At 62.0% G+C, this 22060-nt stretch overlaps 2 protein-coding genes and 1 non-coding gene across 7 annotated transcripts in view; 1 reads left to right on the forward strand and 2 right to left on the reverse strand.

The window, feature by feature from the left end:
* The first annotated feature begins 170 nt into the window (after window positions 1–170).
* On the forward strand, window positions 171–10572 carry GAS2L1 (growth arrest specific 2 like 1). Its single transcript, XM_065033896.1, is given in 7 exon segments — window positions 171–464; window positions 1528–2195; window positions 4253–4360; window positions 5217–5313; window positions 6314–6593; window positions 8578–8734; window positions 8736–10572. Coding segments are annotated over 6 exon segments (2241 nt in total). The 5' UTR covers window positions 171–464; window positions 1528–1529; the 3' UTR covers window positions 9669–10572.
* Window positions 10573–11005: 433 nt separating this feature from the next.
* Window positions 11006–22060, reverse strand: part of AP1B1 (adaptor related protein complex 1 subunit beta 1) — a 28387-nt gene continuing 17332 nt past the window's right edge. Inside the window, exons 12-25 of one of the 5 annotated variants that reach the window (XR_010466828.1) lie at window positions 21696–21861; window positions 20706–20804; window positions 19853–20112; window positions 18753–18954; window positions 17677–17697; window positions 17358–17387; window positions 17082–17231; window positions 16055–16200; window positions 15424–15553; window positions 14705–14789; window positions 14150–14236; window positions 13379–13533; window positions 12509–12621; window positions 11006–11870 (exon numbers count right to left, since the gene is read on the reverse strand). Coding sequence is in view for 4 of the 5 variants with exons in the window: in XM_065033878.1 (XP_064889950.1) it covers window positions 11796–11870; window positions 13379–13533; window positions 14150–14236; window positions 14705–14789; window positions 15424–15553; window positions 16055–16200; window positions 17082–17231; window positions 17358–17387; window positions 17677–17697; window positions 18753–18954; window positions 19853–20112; window positions 20706–20804; window positions 21696–21861 (1606 nt within the window). In the remaining variant the exon portion in view is untranslated. The remainder of the gene's footprint in view (window positions 11871–12508; window positions 12622–13378; window positions 13534–14149; window positions 14237–14704; window positions 14790–15423; window positions 15554–16054; window positions 16201–17081; window positions 17232–17357; window positions 17388–17676; window positions 17698–18752; window positions 18955–19852; window positions 20113–20705; window positions 20805–21695; window positions 21862–22060) is intronic. The other 4 variants (XM_065033878.1, XM_065033879.1, XM_065033881.1 and 1 more) reach the window with 4 other exon arrangements.
* Window positions 15867–15970, reverse strand: LOC135575663 (small nucleolar RNA SNORD125). Its single transcript, XR_010466850.1, has one exon. It is a non-coding gene; the product is annotated as a small nucleolar RNA SNORD125 (small nucleolar RNA).

Below are 22060 nucleotides of genomic sequence, written 5' to 3' on the forward strand. Positions count from 1 at the left end.
TGAGGGGGGCAGCTCCAACTGGAGGGGTGTGTGATTCCCCGCCGTGTCAAACCCCACCCGGACTGCGGGGTGTCGCTGTGTCTGTGTGTCGCTGTGTCTGTGTGTCGCTGTACGTGCCCCCCCCGTGTCCGTGTCCCGCGTGTGGGCCCGTCCCCGCCCCCCCGCCCGCCGCTCCCGTCCCGGCCCTTTCTGGGCCGCCTCCAACTTCCCGGCCGGGGCGCGGCGGCGGCGGCAGCGCGGGGCTGCGGGCGGGCGGCGGCCGCTCTGCGCTCCGCTCTGCTCCGCTCCCGCTCCCGGTCCCGGTCCCGGTTCCGGTCCCGGCCCCTCCGGATGGCGGCGGGGGCAGCGCGGGGCCGGGCGGCGGCGGCGGGGCCCCCCCGGCGCTCAGAGCCGCGGCCCGGCCCGGAGCGGGGAGCGGGCGGGCGGCGCGGCCCGGCCCGGCGGTAGCGGAGCGCGGACCGGCGGTGAGTGCGGGGCGGTGGGGTGGGCTGCGGGGGGGTCCCTGTCTCTGTGCACCCCCCGTGTCCCCCCCCCGCGTGTCGCCCGCGTAAGCCGGCGGCATCTGCCGCGCAGGTGCTGCCCCTCGCCCCCCCCCCCCCACCCCAGACAGGCGGACGGACGGACGGACCGCCCGCCCTGGGGAAGGGCCCCCCTGCGCAGGAGACCCCCCCGGCAGAGAGGAACCCCTGAGAAAGAGACACCCCCCCCAAGGGAAGGGGGACCCCCGGGTACAGATACACCCCCCCAGCAGAGACAACAACCCCCCCTCTGCAGGCCCCCCCAGGGTGCAGTGACACCCCCACGGGAAAGGACCCCCCAGGGCGGGGGGGCAGCAACGGGGGGTCACTGGGCTCCCCCCAGCACGGGGGGGGGGTCACCAGCTCTTTACCCCACACTGGGGAGGGCAGGGACCCCCCGGATGCACCCACCCCCCCATCATTGCTGAGCGTTGGGGCCCAATGACCCCCGGGGCAGCCGCGGTCCGTGGGGGTGTCACCTGCTCCCGCGGTGGTGACACCGGGGTGGTGACACCCACCATGACTGGGCAGCTTTTGTGGGGGTGGCGGGGGGGGGCTGCTCTGCCGCATTCCCACAGCGGGGGTTGGGGGGGCATTGGTGACAAGTGACTCATTAACCCGGTGGGGGATGTGTGGGGACATGGGATCGGGAGCACGTGGAGTGGGGGAGACAAGGGGTGGAGGGGATGTGGGTTGCGGGGGACACAAGGTTGGGGACATAGGTGGGGAGACACACAGGGTAGAGGGCACACAGGGCGTTGGGGACATAGGTGGGGGCACACAGGGTGTTGGGGACACATGGTGCTGGTGCTGCAGGTCCTGGCAGGGAATGGGCAGGTTCAGGAGATGGTGGTGACCCTCCTGCCCACAGCTAAGGGGTGGGGGAAACTGAGGCACACAGGGGTCACCAGGGCTTGGGGGAGGGCCACCAGGTGGCCAAACTGCTTGGGGACAAGCTGGGGGGGTGTTGCCTGCCCATAATGGTGCCTGTTGTCCCCCCACCCCACAGGGATGTTGTCCCCCCACCCCACCATGGCCGACCCCAGCCACATCCAGTCGGCCGCCTCCAAGAGCATCCGTCCCTTCCGCTCCAGCGAGGAGTACCTGGAGGCCATGAAGGAGGACCTGGCCGAGTGGTTCAACACCCTCTACGACCTGGACATCCAGGTGGACACCTTCCTGGAGAGCCTGGAGACGGGCTGTCACCTCTGCCGCCACGCCAACAACGTCAACCGCACCGCCCTGGACTTCCAGCAGCGGCACCCCGAGGCGGCCGCCCGCATGCGCGTCCCCCAGAACGAGGTCGTCTTCCAAGCCAAGAACGTGGCGCCCGGTTCTTTCGTCGCCCGGGATAATGTCTCCAACTTCATCCAGTGGTGCCGGCAGGACCTCGGCATCCAGGACGTCCTCATGTTCGAGACCAACGACTTGGTGCTGAAGAAGAACGAGAAGAACTTTGTCCTCTGCTTGTTGGAGGTGGCCAGGAGGGGCTCCAAGTTTGGCATGCTGGCCCCCATGCTGATCCAGATGGAGGAGGAGATCGAGGAGGAGATGAGGGACCAAATGGCCTTCGGCGTGCTGGGCACACGCCAGGAGATCCGGGACCACCAGGCATCACCCTACCCTGGCCGGGCCCGGCCCATCGCCCTCTGCGACCTGAAGAACCTGGACGAGCTGGTGAGACGCTCCCCTGGGAGCCTTGGGGCCTGTCTGTCCACTCAATGGGGGCTCTGTGGTCTGTGGGAGATCCTGTCTGTCCACCCAACATGGTGCTCTGTGGTCCATGGGAAATCCTGTCTGTCCACCCAACAGGTTCTCTTTGGACCATGGGAGCATCTGTGTGTCTCTATGAACCATGGGAGGGCCTGTCTGTCCACTCAGTGGGTGCTCTATGGTCCATAGGAATTCCTGTCTGTCCACCCCATGGGGTGCTCTATGGCCCATGGGAAGTCCTTTCTGTCCACCCAACACGGTACTCTATGCTCCATGGGAGGTCCTCTCTGTCCACCCAATGAAGCCTCTATGGTCCCTAGAAGGTCCTGTCTGTTCACCCAACGGGTGCTCTATGGTCCATAGGAGGTCCTGTCTGTCCACCCAACAGGTGCTCTATAGTCCATAGGAGGTCCTGTCTGTCCACCCAACAAGGCCTCTATGGTCCATAGCAGGTCCTGTCTGTCTCTATGGTCCATCCTCTCTGCCCAACCCATGGGACGTCCTTCTCCACCCACCAGGCTCTCCATGGCCCGTGGGAGGTCCTTGGCTGCCCAGCCAGGCCCCGCTGCCCTGTGGAGCCTCCCACAGGTTATCCTGGTGGCTGTGACCATCATCACAGCGGGGACACGGGTGTCACCTCCACCCCACCACTTCCACCCCACAGTGGGGGGGACACGGTGTCCCTACCCTGGGAACCTGCTCCTGCCCCATCTGCCCCTTCTCCCCCCAGCACCTTGGCTGGTGTCCCCGGGACAGACAGAGGGACATGGGGACACCACGTGGCTCACGTCCACCATTCAGGGTGCTGGGGGGGTGTCCCCTCCACGAGCGGGGGTGCAGGGACCCCCCCACCCGGGAGGCTCAGCACGGATTAACGCCGCGCTGGGTGCAGGATCCGGCCCGCGCACGAGGCAGCGGATTAATGCAGGATGGGAGGGGTGACCCGGGGGGGGGACACACACACGGGGGGGTCAGGGGGGGTCTGCCCTCCCCTGACTCCCTAAGCTCAAAGCCGTTTTTTAATTGAAACCCCTATTCCTCATTAAGTCGCAGCCGCCATACTCAGGAAGGGGGGGAGCATCCTGCACCCCCCACACCCCCAGTGCTGCTGCAAAGCGGGGGCCCCCCGTCCGCTGCTGCCCCCCCAAACCCCCCCAGCCCCCCAGCCCGGCGCTGCCAAGCCCGGCTGCATTTTTCCGGGCTGCGTAATTCCTCGCCATCGGCTTTTATGGGCAGCGCTGGGGCTGGGGAGGAGCCTGACGGTGCCGGATCCGGCCCGGCGGGTCCCTGCGCCCCCCCCGGGATGGCAGCAGGGTCAGGAGCCCCCCCGACGTGCCTCAGTTTCCCCGGTTAGCGCTGACCTTGTCACCCGGCTGCTACCCGGACGGGAGCGGGAGCGGCCGCATCCTGCCCTGCGGGACCCTGCGACGGGCAGAAAGCAGAACTGAAAGAACATCATTTTAATAACCCCCCCTCGCTGTCCCCCACCCGGGCAGGATGCAGCCGCGTCCCCGCGTCCCCCCGCGGCAACCGGCCTAATCCCTGACGTCAGCCCGGCGCGGGCAGGCAGGGAACGGGCAGGGAACGGGCAGGGAACGGGCAGCACGGTCCTGCAGCCCCATGGCGATGGGGGGTCCCCCCCGTGGCCCCCCAAACCCTCCCTTTGGCTTTTCAGGTGTTAAAGATTTTTTGGGAGCAAAAACAAAGAGAGACTTTACCCCTTTCCTGTTGATGGCTGTGGGGTGCAGCTGGGGGTCCCTGCCCCATAGCGCGGTGCTGGGGGGACAAATTCCCATGGAGGGGATTAGCAGGGCTCCTCCCCACCAGTTTTGGGGCAGCTCTGAGCCCCCCACACCCGGGGGTCCTGCAGCGGGTGGGCTCCATGGAGCGGTGCTGGCAGCAGATGAAGCGAGTTGTGCCCATTCTTAGCCTGCTGGGGGGTGAGTGTCTGCGGGAAGCCCCCCCAGGACCCCTATAGCGGGGGGTCCGCACCCCACGGACCCCTCCCCGCTGTGCCACAGGTGCGGGAGATCCTGGGCTGCTGCTCCTGCCCCTCCCAGTTCCCCATGGTCAAGGTCTCCGAGGGCAAATACAAAGTGGGCGACTCCAGCACCCTCATCTTCGTCCGGGTAAGAGCATCGCTCACCCCATTGTCTCCCCAGGACCCCCCGCACTCCTCGTCCCCCACCCCTCAGAGCAGTGGGGACCCAAGGGACCGCATGGGGGGGTGGGTTCCTGCCCCACATTGGGGACCTGAGGGGTTGTTCATGGCCAGGGTGTGCAGCTGCACCCCCAGGAGTCGGGGGGTTTGGCCATGTCCTGGGGGCCCAGTAGGGTGATGGGCAATGGGGCGGTGGAATGGGTGGCAATGGGGGCCAATGGTGCAGTGGGGGGGTACAATGGGGAAAAGTGTGGAGCGTAATGGGGAGGCAATGTGGGGTCAAATGAGGGGGTCCAGTGGGTGTGCAATGGGGAAAAGTGGAGGGGAAATGGGGGGCAAATGGAAAATAAATGGGCTGCAGTGGGGACAATGGTGATAAATGGGGACAATGGGTGTGAATGGGGGGCTGCAATGGGGATAATGGGGGGTGCAATGGGTGTGCAATGGGGAAAAGTGGGGGGCAAATGGGGACAACGGGGTGACAATGAGGAGACAAATGGGGGACAACAGGGTGGAAATCGGGGCAATGGGGGAGCGAATGAGGAGGTACAATGGGTGTGCAATGCAGGGGCAAATAGGCATGGGGGGCAATGGGGGCACAGTGGAGGGGCAATGTGGTTTGCAGTGGGGCGCTGCAATGGGGGCAGCAGCAATAAATGGGGACAGTAGGTGTGCAATGGGGACAATGGGGGTGCAATGTGGCACAATGGGAGAGCAAATGCGAGACAACGGGGTAGAAATGGGGGGCAGTGGGGGGGCAAATGAGGAGGTATAATGGGTGTGCAATGGGGACCAGGCAGGGTGACGGGCAGGGTTGTCCCCAGGTGCTGAGGAGCCACGTGATGGTGCGTGTTGGTGGCGGCTGGGACACACTGGAACATTATCTGGACAAGCACGACCCGTGTCGCTGCTCCTCCCTCGGTGAGTGTCCCCAGGGAACCCCCCATGGCCCGTGCCACAGGGTCACAGCAGGTCAGGGGTTGAAGGGCCCTGGAAAGCTCATGCAGTGCAATCCCCCATGGAGCAGGAACACCCAGATGAGGTTACACAGGAAGGTGTCCAGGCGGGTTGGAATGTCTGCACAGAAGGAGACTCCACAACCCCCTGGGCAGCCTGGGCCAGGCTCTGCCACCCTCACCATGAAGAAATTTCTTCTCAAATTTAAATGGAACCTCCTATGTTCCAGTTTGCACCCATTGCCCCTTGTCCTGTCACTGGTTGTCACCAGAAGAGCCTGGCTCCATCCTCCTGACACTCCCCCTTTCCATATTGATCCCCATGAATGAGTCCCCCCTCAGTCTCCTCTTGTCCAGCTCCAGAGCCCCAGCTCCCTCAGCCTTTCCTCACACGGGAGATGCTCCACTCCCTCCAGCATCTTGGTGGCTGCGCTGGACTCTCTCCAGCAGTTCCCTGTCCTGCTGGAACTGAGGGGCCACAGCTGGACACAATATTCCAGGTGTGGTCTCCCCAGGGCAGAGCAGAGGGGCAGGAGAACCTCTCTGACCTACTGACCACCCCCTTCTAACCCACCCCAGGTACCATTGGCCTTCCTGGCCACAAGGGCCCAGTGCTGGCTCATGGTCACCCTGCTGTCCCCAGGACCCCCAGGTCCCTTTCCCCAACGCCGCTCTCTAATAGGTCATTCCCCAACTTAGACTGGAACCTGGGGTTGTTCCTGCCCAGATACAAGACTCTACACTTGCCCTTGTTCTATTTCATTAAATCTTTCCCCAGCCTGTCACCCCATCACCACGTTTCACTGGGCTGGGGTGCTGATCCGGCTGATGGGGAAACAAATCAGTGCATGAGGAAAAACGTGTTTTTGGCCAAATTGATTAACCTGGGAAACCCCAGGGTGGAAAAGGTGGGTGGGTGACAAGAGATTTCCCCCCACCCTGACCCACCCCATCTCCATTTCCAGCTCACCGCCTGCCCCAGCCTCGCACCCCCGGCTTCTCCCCCCAAAAACCAGCCTCCCGCAGCTTCTCCCCCAGCCCCAGCACCCCCCGCCGGCTCCGCGCTGGGGACAACAGGACAGAGCGTGGTGGCCACCAACAGAAGGTCCTTGGGGACGTCCCGAAGCCACCGGCTGGTGCCAAGCACGATGGGTTGCCCCCAAGGGGAGGGGGTCTGGGACCCTCGTCTGGATCTGCCAGCCCTTCGAGGAGCCCCATGGAGCCGCGGGTGGCCGGGGGGAGCAGGTAGGGCACCCATGGGTGCTGGGGGGACAATGGTGGGGACAGGGGATGGAAGCGCAATAGGGGAACCCACAGCTGCTCAGCCCCACGGCAGGCCCCAGCCCCACGGTGGGGCATTCGCCCCACCGTGGGGCTGGGGCCTGCCGTGGGGCTGAGGCCTTTTTCCTCGTGGGGGGGGACAATGGTGACAATGGTGATAAATGGGGACAAGGGGGGACAATGGGGGGGCTACAATAGGGATAATGGGGGCTAATGGAGAGTGCAATGGGGGTGGAATAGAGGAGCAAATTGGGGGTGTGTAATGGGTAGCAGTGGGTTGCCTGCAATGGGGATAATGAGGGGCGATGGGGGGGTGCAGTGGGGATGATGGGGGGCAATGGAGCAATGGGTGTGCAATGGAGAAAAGTGGGGCGGGCAAATGGGGGCAGTTGGGACAATGGGGTGGCAATGGGGACAATGGTGATGAATGGGGACAATGTGGGGCTGCAGTAGGGACAATGAGGGACAACGGAGAGTGCAATGGGGAGTAGAATGGAGGGGAAAATTGGGGGGCAATGGGGGGGGCGGAATGGGTGGCAATGGATTGGTTGCAATGGGGATAATGGGGGGCAATGATGCAATGGGGGTACAATGGATGTGCAATGGGGAAAAGGGGGGGGGAATTGGGGGGTACAATGGGTGTGCGATGTTGGGGGGCTGCAGTGGGGATAATGGGGGCAATGGTGCAATGGGGAAAAGTGGTGGGCAATGGGGACAGTGGGGTCTGCAATGGGGAGGGCAGTGGGGGGGGCAATGGGGGCTGCAATGGGGAGTGGAATAGGTGGCAATGGTGACAATGGTGATAAATGGGGACAAGGGGGGACAATGGGGGGGCTACAATAGGGATAATGGGGGCTAATGGAGAGTGCAATGGGGGTGGAGTAGAGGAGCAAATTGGGGGTGTGTAATGGGTAGCAGTGGGTTGCCTGCAATGGGGATAATGGGGGGTGATGGGGGGGTGCAGTGGGGATGATGGGGGGCAATGGTGCAATGGGTGTGCAATAGAGAAAAGTGGGGCGGGCAAATGGGGGCAGTTGGGACAATGGGGTGGCAATGGGGACAATGGTGATGAATGGGGACAATGTGGGGCTGCAATAGGGACAATGAGGGACAACGGAGAGTGCAATGGGGAGTAGAATGGAGGGGAAAATTGGGGGGCAATGGGGGGCGGAATGGGTGGCGATGGATTGGTTGCAGTGGGGATAATGGGGGGAAATGGTGCAATGGGGGTACAATGGATGTGCAATGGGGAAAAGTCGGGGGGGAAATGGGGGGTACAATGGGTGTGCAATGTTGGGGGGCTGCAGTGGGGATAATGGGGGCAATGGTGCAATGGGGAAAAGTGGTGGGCAATGGGGACAGTGGGGTCTGCAATGGGGGGGGCAATGAGGGCTGCAATGGGGAGTGGAATAGGTGGCAATGGGGACAATGGTGATAAATGGGGACAATGGGTGTGCAATGGGGGGGGCTGCAATGGGGGCAATGGTGCAATGAGGAAAAGTGGGGGGGCAAATTAGGACAATGGGGGTGCAATGGAGTGACAAGGGGGTTGCAAATGGGACACAACAGGGTGGAAATGGTGGGCAGTGGGGGGAGCAAATGAGGAAGCACAATGGGTGTGCAATGGGGCACAATGAGGGGGGCAAATAGGCAATGGGATGCAGGGGGGGCAATGGGGGGTAAATGGAGGGTACAATGGGTGTGCAATGGGGGAGCAAACGGGAGGCAATGGGAGTGCAGTGGTGGGGCTACCAGGGGGTATGTAACGGGGTTTGCAATGTTGGGTGCAATGGGGGGGGTGCAATGGGGGGTTGCAGTGCGGGGCTGCAATGCGGGGCAGCGGGGTGTTCAGTGAGTCTGTAACGAGGCTGAGGATGCCGGTGCACCGGGGGATGCACCGTGGGGTGCCCCGGGCTGTGCACCGCCCCCAGCCCTGCTTTCCCCCCAGGCCCCGGGACCCCGCCCGCTCCCGCCGCTGCTCCGGCGACAGCGACTCCTCCGCGTCCTCGGCGCAGAGCGCGCCCCCGGGCCCGCGGGACGGGGCCCCCCCCGCGCCGCCGAGACCCCTCCCGGGGCGCGCCCCCGCAGCCTCCCCGGGCGGTTCCGGAGGAGCGCGGCCGTTCCCGGGTCCCCAACGGCCCCGGCCGAGCTGCCCCCCGGGCCCGCAGCCACGGCCCCCCCGGCGGCTCCCCGGGGCCGCAGCCGCTGCTGCTCATCAACCGCCGGCGGGACGGGCAGCACTCGTGGGCGCGGGCAGAGCCCCCCCGGCCCGCCAGCCCGGCCCGCGGCCGCCCCCCGGCCCGGCCCGCCGCCCCCCGGCGCCGCTGCTCCCTGGGCGGGGGTCCCGGGGAGGAGCTGCAGCGGGAGCTGGAGGAGCTGGGCCGGCGGCTGCGGGCGCCGCTGGAGCCCGGGCAGGAGCAGCGGCTGTTCCGGCGGCTGGAGGAGGAGTTTTTGGCCAACACGCGGCTCATGGCGGAGCTGGAGGTTGGGGAGACCCCCCCGCTGCTGCCCCCGGTACCCGCCGACTCGGCTTATTGCTCGTCCAGCTCTTCGTCCTCCTCGCTCAGCGTGTTCGGCAAGCAGGGCCCCCCCGCCGACGACACCCGGCGGAGCGGCAACGGGGGCGGCCCCGCCCCGGGCGCGGTGACCCCCGGGCTGGGGGACACGGCGCTCCGGACTGTCCTCTCCAGCTCCTCCGACGAGAGCAGCTGCTTCCCGGCCCCCTGGAACACCCGGGGGGGCCCCGAGTCCGACACCGACTGGGCGGCGGGGGAGGAGGAGCTGGAGGAGCCGCCCCCCGCCCTGGCGGGCGCCCCCCTCGTGCCTTCCATCCCCCCCATGTCCCCGCGCCCCCGGGCCAAGCCCCGGCTGGACACACAGCCCCACAAGAAGCCGTCCAGGATCCCCACCCCACGGGGCTATGGGGCAACCCCCCCCCGAGCCCCTCCCGGCCACCCCCAGCCCTGGGGGGCTCTGCAAAGCGTCCTCTCCTGGGGGCCCCATGAGCATGGGGCGCTGGACGAGGACAACTGGCCGTGAGACACCCAGCTTCGTGGCCATGGGTGACAGAATGGGGAGAAGCCCTCAGGACCCCCCCAGGGACATCATGGAGCTGCTGCTGGTGATGGCACCTGCACGGAGAGGCCCCGGCCAGGCCATGGCCATGGACCAAGGTGGCCGGGGAGTCAGGACCCGGTGACTGTTGGCAGGTGGTTGGGCTGTGCCAGGAGCCCCCAGCCCCAGGGGGGTGCAGAGCACCCAGCGTGCACCCCGGTCCCCATGGAGAGCAGCTCCATGGATGGTGGCCATGACATGGTCATGGTGATGGTGGCTGGAGCAGAAAGTTGTGTCCCAACCGCTTGGGAATAAGGCTGGAGAGCAACCAGCTCTTCTCAATCTGTTCTTTTTGCCATCTTCTCTTCTTGGCCTTCTCCTCCTCTTAATGTCTTCATGTCATTTGCTCTTCATCCTTCTCCTTCTCTTGATATCTTCATGTCATTTCCTCTTCATCCTTCTCCTTCTCTTGATATCTTCATGTCATTTGCTCCTCTTCTCACCCTTCTCCTTTTTTTTGGCCTTCCAGGCATCTTTTCATGTGATTGTCTCTTCCTGTCTTCCTTCACCACATTCTTCTCTTCATGGCTGCCTTCTCTTCATATCATGTTCTCTTTTTAGCTGCCTTCTTCTTTCTCCTTCTCTCCTCTCCCTCTTCTCTCATCTGAGATGACTTGGGGACATGCAGCTTGATGTAACAACCTCTATTTTGGGGCAGGGGGGGTCTCTTCTTCCTCGCCAGCACCCAACAGCCCTCACCGGTTGGGTTGTCCATAGCATGTTGATGTCCCCAAGGTGGGACAGGGCTGTGCATAGAGATCCCTGCCCAGGCCACCGTGGCCCCCTCCCCTGTGTGCACCCCAAGCCAGTAAAGACCAACAGAGCTGAACCCACCACATCCAGTTGTCTGTTCTGGGGGGACATGGGGGACACAGGACCATGGCTGGGCATGTTGTGGGTCACCATGGGCTCCAGACCTGCAGGTGGTGGCCACCCCGCTGTGACACCCGGGGTTCCCAAAGCAGGGTGTCCCCTGGCAGCGGGGCTGGGGGTGCCAGCACCCTGCGGGGTGTCCTGGAGCAGAGCTGGGGACAGGGCTGTCACCTCCTGGGGACCTCAGTCTCATCCCCAACCCCAGGGCAGGACACTGCTGGGAGGGAGCTCACAGCATCCCTGGGGGGTCACCAATCTCGGGGTAACCCCCCCTGACAGCAGCTCCATGGGCAGGTGTCACCTTTATTCAATGTTCGCTTAAAACAAGTGAACATACAATATATCTATATTTTATATATTAGAGATTTCCTGCACTGAACGCTTCTAGGTAGGGGTAACCCATGGCTTTATTTTGGGGGGTGGACAGGAGCAGTGTCACCACAGGGGAAGGTGGCACGTCCTCTCCGGCACCCATGGGTGACAGGGGGGAGCAGAGGGAGCCGTAGGGCTGGGGAGGGGTGAGGGCAGCATGAGTTGATGCTCAGAGCCCTCCTGGCCCCACTGCAGGGGCTGGAAAAGCCCTTTTTTTACTGCACTTCTAAGTACAGGCGCAAATTTGAGATCCTCAAGCCCTACTGGGACCTTTGGGAACAGCTCCCACGGGGGGAGACCCTCCCCAGAGGGATGGGGGGGTCACCCAGGGCTCTCCTGAACTTGGGGACAACACCACGGAGAGGCAGGAACTGCTGGGGGGGGAGGACAAAGCCCCAGCCCCAGGACCAAACAGGCTTCCCAGGGCCAAGAAGTGCTGAACCCTTTCCCAGACCCCACCCTGGGCAGACACCAGTGGGGAAGAGGATTTTTGACACAAAGGGGAGGAGGAGAGTGGCCCCCCCGGTCCGAAAACAGTCACCAGGATCTAGAGAGTGAAACAGGGCTCTTGGTGGGGCAACATCAGCAAGAAGGACACGGCATCACTCACACAGATTTGCACAGGGATGCAGAGATGGGGGTCACCCCTGCCCTCCCCAGCCCCCCGGAGATGGGAGCAGCAGCTCCGTTTTTGGGGCCCCAGGGCTGGTTCCTCGGCAGGATGGAGAGGAGACATGCACACGGGTCCTGCCCCGCGTCCTCGGGCAGGAAAGGGAGAGGAGGAGGAGGAGGAGGATGGGCTGCACCTCAGTTCTTCAGGATGGTCTCGTAGGCTTGGTACACGTACTGGGACACCTCGGGCGCTCGGCATTTCAGGGACAACTGTGGGGAGAGAGGAGGAGAGGGCGTTCATGCCACCTCGTTCTACATCGTGAAGCCACCAGCCCCAAAGCACAAAGCCCTGCATGCTGCAACATCCCCCTGCACGGGGCAGGGGTGGCCCCAGCTCCTTAGTTCAGCTGGATAAAAGCAAAATAAACACCCCAAACGCTGCTCGCCCCGGCCGAGGAGCACAGACATCCACATGCAGCACAGGCAGGGAGGGCAGGACAGGCACAGACACACATCAGCGCTTGGGGTTTGATTCACCGCCTGGAGCTCGGGGGTGAACTGTTCCCCAAAGGCATCGTCCTCTCCTAAGCCCCCTTCGCTTATTTGCTCACAGATTACATATTAAACTACTTTAAACTCAAATGACTCAGCCCACGGGCCAGTGGGGAGGGCTCAGCGGGGAATCCTCCGGGATGAGGATTTGCAGGTTTCCTGAGCCCAAGGGAACCCAGGAGGGTGGTGGGAACACCCTGACCCTCCAAACATTCACCTCCCACAAAGCTCCGAGGCTGGCAGGGCAGCGCAGGCGGGTGGAAACATCGGGGGGGGAATAATCAGGCAGCAGCCAGAGACAGAGCAAAGCCGGGACAAAAACCAGTCTGCTACCCAGTAAAAACCAGTCTGCTAACCTCCAAATCCTGCAAGAGCGGGCAGGCAACGAGGGCAGGAGGGCAGCAGGTATGGAGATACAGAGAGAGGTGAGTCAAGGCGACACGGCACGTCCCAGCCCAAAGGAAAAAGGCTGCGAGGAAGGTGGGGAGGGGACAGGGCAGGGAACACAGGACAGGGCGGCTTGTGCCCGAGATGAAGGCAGAACTCTGCTCCGAGGCTGTTTGCAGCCGGGATGCCCCCAGAAGGGGCCAGGGTTGGGGTTTTTATTTTAATAGAGATGTGTGGGTGAGCTGGGACATTTCTCTTCCTTCTGCTGCTGCCACCATGGTGCTCCCTGCTGCCAGGTGGGTGGCCCAGGGGACACCGAGCCCTCCTGCAGAGCACAGACCGTGTCACCTCTCCATGTGAGACAGACACTGGGACTGGCACCAACTGTGCCTGTCAGAGGGACAGGGACAGAGTTTTCAGCAGGGGCTGTTGCGATAGGACAAGGGGTGATGGCTTTAAACTAAAGGAGGGGAGATTTGGAGTACATATATGAAAGAAATTGTTGTCCCTGAGGGTGGTGAGAGCCTGGCCCAGGTTGCCCAGAGAGGTGGTGGATGAACCGTCCCTGGAGACATCCCAGGCCAGGCTGGACGGGGCTCTGAGCACCCTGAGCTGGTGAAGATGTCCCTGCTCATGGCAGGGGGGGCACTGGGGGAGCTGGGAAGGTCCTTCAACCCAAACCATCTGTGATTCTGTGACAGCAGCCGGGGGGTTCCTGCCACCACAGACCCACTGTGGGACCACCCAGCCCGACCCGGGCTCTGAGCAGAGAGCGGGGCAGGCAGGGCAGGCAGCAGCCTCGGCTCAGGGCTGTTTTGGAGGCAGGGAACAGGCCGTACCGTGAAGCTGGGATTGCTGGGCTGGATCCGGAGCTCCGCCAGCACCCAGATGCCATTGGTGAGCTTCAGGGACTGGTAGAGCATGTCTTGACCCTCCACGTTCCTCTTGGCGATGGTGAAGATGTTGCTGCCTTGGAGCTTGTTGCTGACAGCATCTGCACAGGAGGAGAGAGCTGCTGCGGGGGCTGAACACCCCTCGGACCCGCTCCTGCCCCATCTCCTCCTCCCTTTCTTCTTCCCACATCCAAAACCCGCTGTCCCCGCACAGCGAGAAGGGATCTATTCAGCCTGGGTCTCCCCGGGGAGGGCAGACAACAGCCCCAAGCTCTATCGCTCCACAAAGCTCAGCTCACCGCTGCCAGCGGGACTGAAAGGACTTGGCTGTCCCCACCCCGGGTGTGCATGTCCCACTTGGCACCAAACCTCCCGGAGAAAGAGCTGGGGGTGCGGGGAGGCGCCAGGGAGCCTGGCCTAGGCTCCTGCCCGCGCTGCCAGTGAGCCAGTTCAGCTTCTCTGCCCCAGACGGGTGCCACGGGGGGCACAGCAAATGTCCCTGGCAGTGGGGATGTCCCCAGCGGGTAGAGAACCTCTGGAGCTGCCAAGTTTCTACAACCAGTTAACATCAAGGAAAGCAGCAGCTCCCTTTTGGAGATCCGGGGTGGGCACATGGGAAGGAGCTCCCACCTCCCCGCAGCCTGGGCTGGGATAACTGGGGTGAACTGGTCACCAGCTGTGAGCTGAGCCAGATCCTTCTGCAGGGTTGGGACCCACCTGCGCTGAGAGAACAGTCTTTGATCTGGAACTGCACCTCGTTCTCATTAGGAATGTCCTTCCAAGTGGCCAGGAACATCTGCCGCTCTGCAGAGAGAAGCAAAACCACTGGTGAAGCTCCAGGACCAGCCATCCCCTCCAAGCCCCAAAGGGGCTGCAACACAGGCCACACGCTGCCACGTCACTGAGATGTCACACTGCCAACCCCGCCAGCAGCTTCCCCAGGGCAGTCGGACCCCCAGTGTGACCGTTTTGGGGGGTCAGCAAACCATGCTGGCTTGGGGAAGGGGCTGGTGAGCACCAGGGAAGGCAAAATAAGCAGTGAGTGAAGCTCTCCCTGGCAGTGGGGAGTTAGAAGGTGGCTCAGGCCATCTCAGATAGCCATGCTGGTGTGGCAGCATCCCCATCTGCAACTGCCAGGGGCATCTGGCCCCGCCGCTCCGACGCCAGGGCTGGGAACACGGTCAGGAGGATTTCAGGGGCCAGAACGGCACCTCCAAACAGGCGGCACAAGCACATCTTGCAGGAGCCACAGCCACCTGCGCTCCGACTCACCCATCTTCCCTTCCTCCACAAAGAGGATGTGCAGCGGGTACAGGGTGCTGAAGTAGAAGACGTCGATGTTGTTTTTTACTGCAACCTAGGATGGAAGGACAGGGAGACTTGAAAACCTCCGAGTGGCAAGCACCTCACCCCATCCCACCAACCCCCCTGAGCAGGGTGTCACCCGGCAAGGGTGACATCGCAGGCAAGAGCCTGGCAGCTGCCAGACGGGAGCTGGAGCTGCCAGCATCCCCATCCCGCAGGCCAGTGCGGTGTGCCACCGTCCCCAGTGTACAGGGGACATTTCAAACTTATTTTGGTTGGAAAAGACCCTCCAGATCACTGAGTCCAACCATAACCCATCCCTGGCACTGCCCCATGTCCTGAGAACCTCATGTCCGTCTGTCCAGCCCTCCAGGGATGGTGACTCCAGCACTGCCCTGGGCAGCCTGTTCCAATGCCCCACAGCCCTTTGGGGAAGAAATTGTTCCCCACATCCAACCTCAACCTCCCCTGGTGCAACCTGAGGCTGTTTCCTCTCATCCTGGCATCCAGACTGAGCTGGATGACAAATCAGAGCCAGACTGAGCTCTGACAGCAGAGATGACGAGCTGGGGGTTTCTTCTCACCCAGTTCCTGCTGTCCCGCTTCCTCCGAGGGAGCATGCTCACCCCAGGACAGCCCTGCCCCATCCCCAGCCCCTGGGAGGGGACACCCCCGGGGTTCCCCACCTGGAGGTTGTTCAGCGGGTCCATCTTCATGACGGAGCCGACGGTGTTGAGCGGCAGGGAGATCTCCACAGACTGGTTGGGGGCGAGAGGCGCGTGGACCTGGAGAGGAGCTGCTGGGGCCAGGCCGAAGCTGTGGGGACACCCGAGCAGGGCAGGGGGTCAGGGTGGGGGACAGCAGGCGATGGCAGAGGGGACAGCCTTGGGGCTCCCTGCTTTCCTCCACCAGGACACCCCAGGTCATCGTGCTGCCCCTGCACAGATCAGAATCAGGTTGGGCCAATAATAAGGAGCCCCAAAATCTGACCCCTTCCTCCTACACAGACCCACACCCATTTTTAACGTTCCTGCACAGCTCCCTGAGGCCCATCCTTTGTTCTGTCCCTTTGAGGGAAAAGGAGACATTGGTTCAGCACAAGGACAAGTAACGGGATGTGGTCAGAGCCCGGGGAACAGCCTCTTCAGTCAACTTCTTAGAGGCTTTGGGTTGATGCTCATCACCACCACAGCCATCAGAGAGAGTGGGTCATCATGTGAGGTTGTTCCCAGTGCTCACAACGCCTTCCTCCCACCCTTTTCCACTCCAGGGGTGAGCTCAGCAGTGTCACACAGCCCAGGAGGGACCTGACCTCACCTGTTACGGTTAAACTGGATGGCGAAGTCGGACATGACCTGCAGAGCCTTGTTGGTGAGCACCAGGTCCATGGCGATGGAGCCCACCTGCCGGCTGAAGGTACCAGAGATCTCCAGCCCCTTGGCTTTCATGGCAGGGAGCCAGACCTGGGGGAAGGAGACAAGAAACCCTTGAGGTTTTATCCAAAGCAAACCCTTCGGTGTTCTCCAGCCTGACAGAGCCCCACCGGGTGTTCATCTGTAAACCAGGGGCATTTCACTGCTACTGACACCCAGATGGCCCCAAAATCAGAGCCGTGACCTGACAGATCCTGGGTGTCCCCTCTGGAGAGAGGGGAGAGCTGAGAGAGTTGGGGTGTTCAGCCTGGAGAAGAGAAGCTCTGGGGAGATCTTATTGTGACCTTTCTGGGCTTAAAAGAGCTGATAAGAAAGATGGGGACAGACTTTTGAGCAGGACCTGTTGCAGGACAAGGGGTGATGGTTTTAAACTAAAGGAGGGAGATTCAGGCTGGACATGAGGAAGAAATTGTTGCCCTGAGGGTGGTGAGAGCCTGGCCCAGGTTGGCCAGAGAGGTGGTGGATGAACCATCCCTGGAGACATCCCAGGCCAGGCTGGACGGGGCTCTGAGCAACCTGAGCTGGTGAAGATGTCCCTGCTCATGGCAGGGGGGGCACTGGGGGAGCTGGGAAGGGCCCTTCAACACAAACTATTCTGCGATTCTATGATTCTAAACCTCACCACACACACATGAAACAGCACAGCCCCAAAATCAGAGCTGTGACCCAACAGATCCCGGCTGTCCCCTCTGGTCAGGGCTCTGTGTCCCCCAGGGAACACACAGACCCCCCTCTGCATTGCACCCCCCCAACTGGGCAAGCACTGAACATCCTCTCCATCTGCAGACCAACTCCCATCGCTTGCCTTGCTCCATGTCACGAAAAGAACGCTCATCTTCCACCCCCTTGGGACACCCTGCAGCATGGAGCAGGCACAGGGGTGTCTCTGCCCCCCGAACCACCCCACTCACCGTTTTGGGTGCCACGTAGGATCCCGACAGGGTCCCCACCCCACCGGTGAGGTCGAAGAGGTCTCCCAGGCCGCTGCCCAGGGGTGCCCCCAGGTTTGGGGGCATCGCAGCGCTGGGCGCTGGCGTGAAGCTGCTGCCACCGCCACCCATCTGTGGGGAAAAGGGAGCGGGTTACAGGGGCACCGCGGGGTGGGGGAGAGGAGGAGAAGGAGGAGGAGCATGAGGAGGAGGAGGATGCAGAAGGCGAGAGGTGCTGGGGCACAAGGGGACACTCACAGCGGGGCTGCCTCCCACATCACTTCGCAGCTGCAAGAGACAAGAAAGGGGTGTAAGCGGGGGCGGGGGGCAGCGCGCCACAGGGACGGGGGTCCCACAGAACGCCCCATCAAGGGGGCTCTAACAGCACCGGTGTGGGCTGGCGAGGGCCCAGAGATGGGAGGGAGCTGTTTGGGGACCTGGCTGTCCCCAGAGGGGAGGGAGGTGTCACAGGGGAACCCAACACGGGGGCTGTGGCTGCGCGGGGGGAGCAGGCGTGGCGGGGGGGGCTTGGGTGCTGCGCGTGGTCTAGAGGGCCAAGAACAGGGCTGGTCCATACCCCTTCCGACTCGTCCCCCATCTCCAAGCAGAAGCGGGCGAGGCGGAGAGAAGAGCCAGCCACATGCAGAGACAAGCCAGGAGAGAAGAGAAAAACAGAGAGAAGAGGAGGGGAGGAGGGAAGAGAGGTTAGTCCTGCCGTGCCCTAACCCGTCCGTCTGCGGCTGCCCTGGAGCCCGGGGACAGAGCACGACCCGGGTGCCTTGTCCCCATGGTCGGTACTGGCCCATTACCAAACCCTGAAGCCCCCAGAGCGTCAGAGTGGACTTGGGGGACGAGGGACCAGGCGAAGGGACAGCGTCGCTGCCTCCCCTTGGGGATCTCCACCACTTCCACGAGCAGCGGAGAAAACTCCAGACCCTTTTCCTTCGGGGAGACTGGATCATCGCTGCCCCCTGCGACCGAGCTGCTGTGTGGTTTGTGCTCCCAGGAGGACAAGCTGTCACCTCCAGAGCTCCCGCGGCAGGAGACACCCATTAAAGCACCCCATGGGCTGGGACCAGGCATGTCTCAACCTCACGGGGTGATTTAATGGGTGCCTCTGGGGATTAACCGGGGTCCAGAGAGCAACTTGGGAAGAGGAATCACCCCCATAGCACAGTATGGACAGTGGGAGCACCTACAAGTACCGAGAGAAAAGGAACATGGGAGCACTAACCCCTCAGCCATCTGATGAGGACAAGATAAATTAAAAGAGGGGAGATTCAGGCTGGACATGAGGAAAAAATTGTTGCCCTGAGGGTGGTGAGAGCCTGGCCCAGGTTGGCCAGAGAGGTGGTGGATGAACCATCCCTGGAGACATCCCAGGCCAGGCTGGACGGGGCTCTGAGCAACCTGAGCTGGTGAAGATGTCCCTGTCATGGCAGGGGGGGCACTGGGGGAGCTGGGAAGGGCCCTTCAACACAAACCCCTCTACAGTTCTATGAAATTTGGGTGCGGTGCCCCTCTGTCTTACCCAGCTGCAATAGGACAGGACCAGCCCAGATGTCCTTGGGCAGACAAGCCCATCCCATCCCCAGGAGCTCAGACAAGAGCCACCATCAAACCCAGCAGGACGCTGCCAGGGCTGTGACATACCAGGCTATCCAAGCCGCCTCCCAGGAGGTCCACAGCACCCATCTGCACGGCAGAGGTGGCCATGGGCGGCCCGCTCACCGGCGGGCCCAGGTCCAGGTTCAGCAGGTCACCCAGCAGGTCACCCTGGGTGGGGATGACAGCCGGCTGCTCCGCTGCCTGCACCCCCGACGGGGCTGTGTCGGGGCTCTCGGCACTCTCACTCCTAAAGGAAGCGTGAGGGAGAAATGTGAGACCCTCAGCAGCTCCAGCTGAGCACACAGGTCCCACTGCAGACACCAGTTCACCCAGCAAGCGTTCAAAGAGAAGTCCCAACATGGCCCCCAACACTTCAACACCTCATCAAGATCACCTTCCAGTTAGGCCTGAGGTCACTCCTTCAGCCTCCTAAGGACAGTATGGAATCCACTGAATCATTTTGGTTGGAAAAGACCCTCAAGATCATAGAGTCCAACCATAACCCACCCCTGGCACTGCCCCATGTCCTGAGAACCTCATGTCCGTCTGTCCAGCCCTCCAGGGATGGTGACTCCAGCACTGCCCTGGGCAGCCTGTTCCAATGCCCCACAGCCCTTTGGGGAAGAAATTGTTCCCACATCCAACCTCAACCTCCCCTGGCGCAACTTGAGGCCGTTTCCTCTGCTCCTGGCGCTTGTTCCTGGGGAGCAGAGCCCAACCCCCCTGGCTCCAAGCTCCTTTCAGGCAGGTCAGAGATCAGAAGGTCTCCCCTCAGCTCCTGTTCTCCAGCTGAACCCCCAGGTCCCTCAGCCACTCCCATCACACTTGTGCTCCAGCCCCTCACCAGCTCCGTTCCCTTCTCTCCACTTGCTCCAGCACCTCAAGGCCTTTCTTGGCGTGAGGGGCCCAAAACTGCCCCCAGGATTGGAGGTGCACCGTCCCCATACTGACTCCTACAGGGAATCCCCCATGGGAAAGGGGCTCAGCTCCGAGCACAGGGGACACAGCAGCTCTGCATGGGGCTGTGTGGCTGCAGCAACCCCACAGTCACTCAGCTCAGCATCTGACCTGCCCAGCACATGGATCCAGCCCTGAAAGTCCCAGCACGGGTCAGGGAGTCACCCTGGGGACACAGAAATACTCACGAGCCCGTTCGCGGGGGCAAACTCTTGTGCACAACCCCTCTGCTCCCCTCCACGAAGGCGCTGGGAGGTTTGTGATAGACAGAGGCCAACGTCCCAATGTAGCAGATCAGCTCGTCCAGGAGTGTCGGCTCGATCAGATCCGTCTCCTCAGAGATGAGCGGTTTCTCCGCCAGCACCACCTCCTTGGCAGCCACGGGGTCAGTGGAGAGCAGGCGCCAGTAGATGTAGCCGCGGTCCCGCAGGTCGGGGTTGTCGGAATCCTTCGGGAAACATGGGGGTTAGTGCCCAAACCACAGGGCAGGGGAAGCTGCAGCTACTACACAGCAGCTCAGAGCACCTTGACCCCATCTAATGACATGAGGAAGAAATTGTTGCCCTGAGGGTGGTGAGAGCCTGTCCCAGGTTGGCCAGAGAGGTGGTGGATGAACCGTCCCTGGAGACATCCCAGGCCAGGCTGGACGGGGCTCTGAGCAATCTGAGCTGGTGAAGATGTCCCTGCTCATGGCAGGGGGGCACTGGGGAGCTGGGAAGGGCCCTTCAACCGAAACCCTTCTGTAATTCTATGATTCTAGGTCTTGCTGCTCAAGAGGGATCATGGGATAAAAGTTAAAGCTATTTGTGTCACACCTCTGGTGTGCAGAGGCTACACTGCTCTGCTACACCAGCCCTAGCAGGGAAACAGCACCAGATGCCTCCTGTGCTACAGGAAACAGTGTCCTCGCTCTCCAGGACTTTAACTGCCAGCTTTTCCAGAATTAACCTCCAATTATGTGCCTCCTGTCACAGGCACAGCATTCCCAAACCGTTCCCACTGCTGGGGGGGACGGCAAAGGCCAGAGAAGCTGGTACCCACCTGCGTGGCCAAACTCAGCACCTGCTGCACCAGCTCCTGCGTCTCTGTGGGCTTCTTCAGGAACAGCTTCACAATGGCCGTCAGCAGCTGCAGCTGCACCTGTAGGCAGACAAACAGCCTTAGGGAGAGACCCACAGACAGCTTGCACCATTTTTTTTGTGCAAAAACACATGAATTTTTCCCTTCCCTGCTGCTGGGATGTAACCTCAACCTGCCTTTCAAGGGACCAAACACATGGTGACCATGGAAGTGGCGGTGACATGTCAGTGCACCCTGCATGGCTCCTGCCGGGTCTGCACCCCATTTCAAGCTAATTCCTGCACCCTCAGCCCCACAGGGTGACACAGAGGTTACTGGGCAAGAGCTGGGGACCGGGTTACACGGTCCCATGAAGGTGAAGGCCAGGGCACCCTCTGACTTTTACAAGGACAAGCGGCAGTGATTCACCTCCAATGGTCCTTTCAGACCCAAGACAGGGTGGCCAGAATCACTGGCTTTGCTATTTTGCATTTATAGACTTCCCCTTGTTCACCGTGATTTACTTTCATGGTGTTTGCTCAGGGTAGGAAGTTTACACAGATGGAAACCATCCAGAATTTCCACAGGCGAAACCACCGGCCTCAGCTGCCCTGGCAGACAGGGTGGACAAATCCCTCTGCTCGTTTCAGCGTCTCACTCCATTTTCCAGCTCCAAAGAGCTGATCCTGCCCTGGCACAGGGGACAGACCAGGTGACCACCTGGTCCCTCCCCACTATTAAGGAGGGAAGGTGCCTGGGACACCACTGGGCCACATTCCCCCAAAGCCAGTGCAGGACACCACTGCCCCAAGCTCCTGCAAGGAAAACACCCTCACCACCCTGCTAGAGCAATTTGCTTCATTACACCCCAATTAGCACCAGCTTTGTCACAGTGTCCCCCCTCAAGCAGCCGGTCCTGCTGAAGGCCAGACTCCACCATGGCACGGGGGCTGTCCCCACGTCCTGGCACACCTGGGTGCTCTCGTCATGGAAGCCCTCCAGGAAGCTCTCCAGCAGCTCATCAGCGTTGTCGATCCGCTCAGCGTACTCGCCCACGATCCAGATCATGGCAGCACGGGCCTCGGGCTCGTCCAGGGAGTCGAGGTTCTCGCAGAGGGTGGCAATCACGCTCTCATACCTTCCCAAGAGGGAACACGCATTCAGTGACAGCAAGAAACCAACTCCCAGCTCCTCTCTCATTCCAAACTGTGTCCCATCAGCCTCAGCAGAACCAGGACATCACCGAGGGCACAGGCAAGAGCCCCTGCCACCTGCCTGGGGCTGTCCCCTGGGCTGTCCCCTGGGTTGTGGTATGGCCAGACGCCACCCATGCTGAC

The sequence above is a fragment of the Columba livia genome, chromosome 17 (genome assembly GCF_036013475.1).
Source record: "Columba livia isolate bColLiv1 breed racing homer chromosome 17, bColLiv1.pat.W.v2, whole genome shotgun sequence".
NCBI lineage: Eukaryota > Metazoa > Chordata > Aves > Columbiformes > Columbidae > Columba > Columba livia.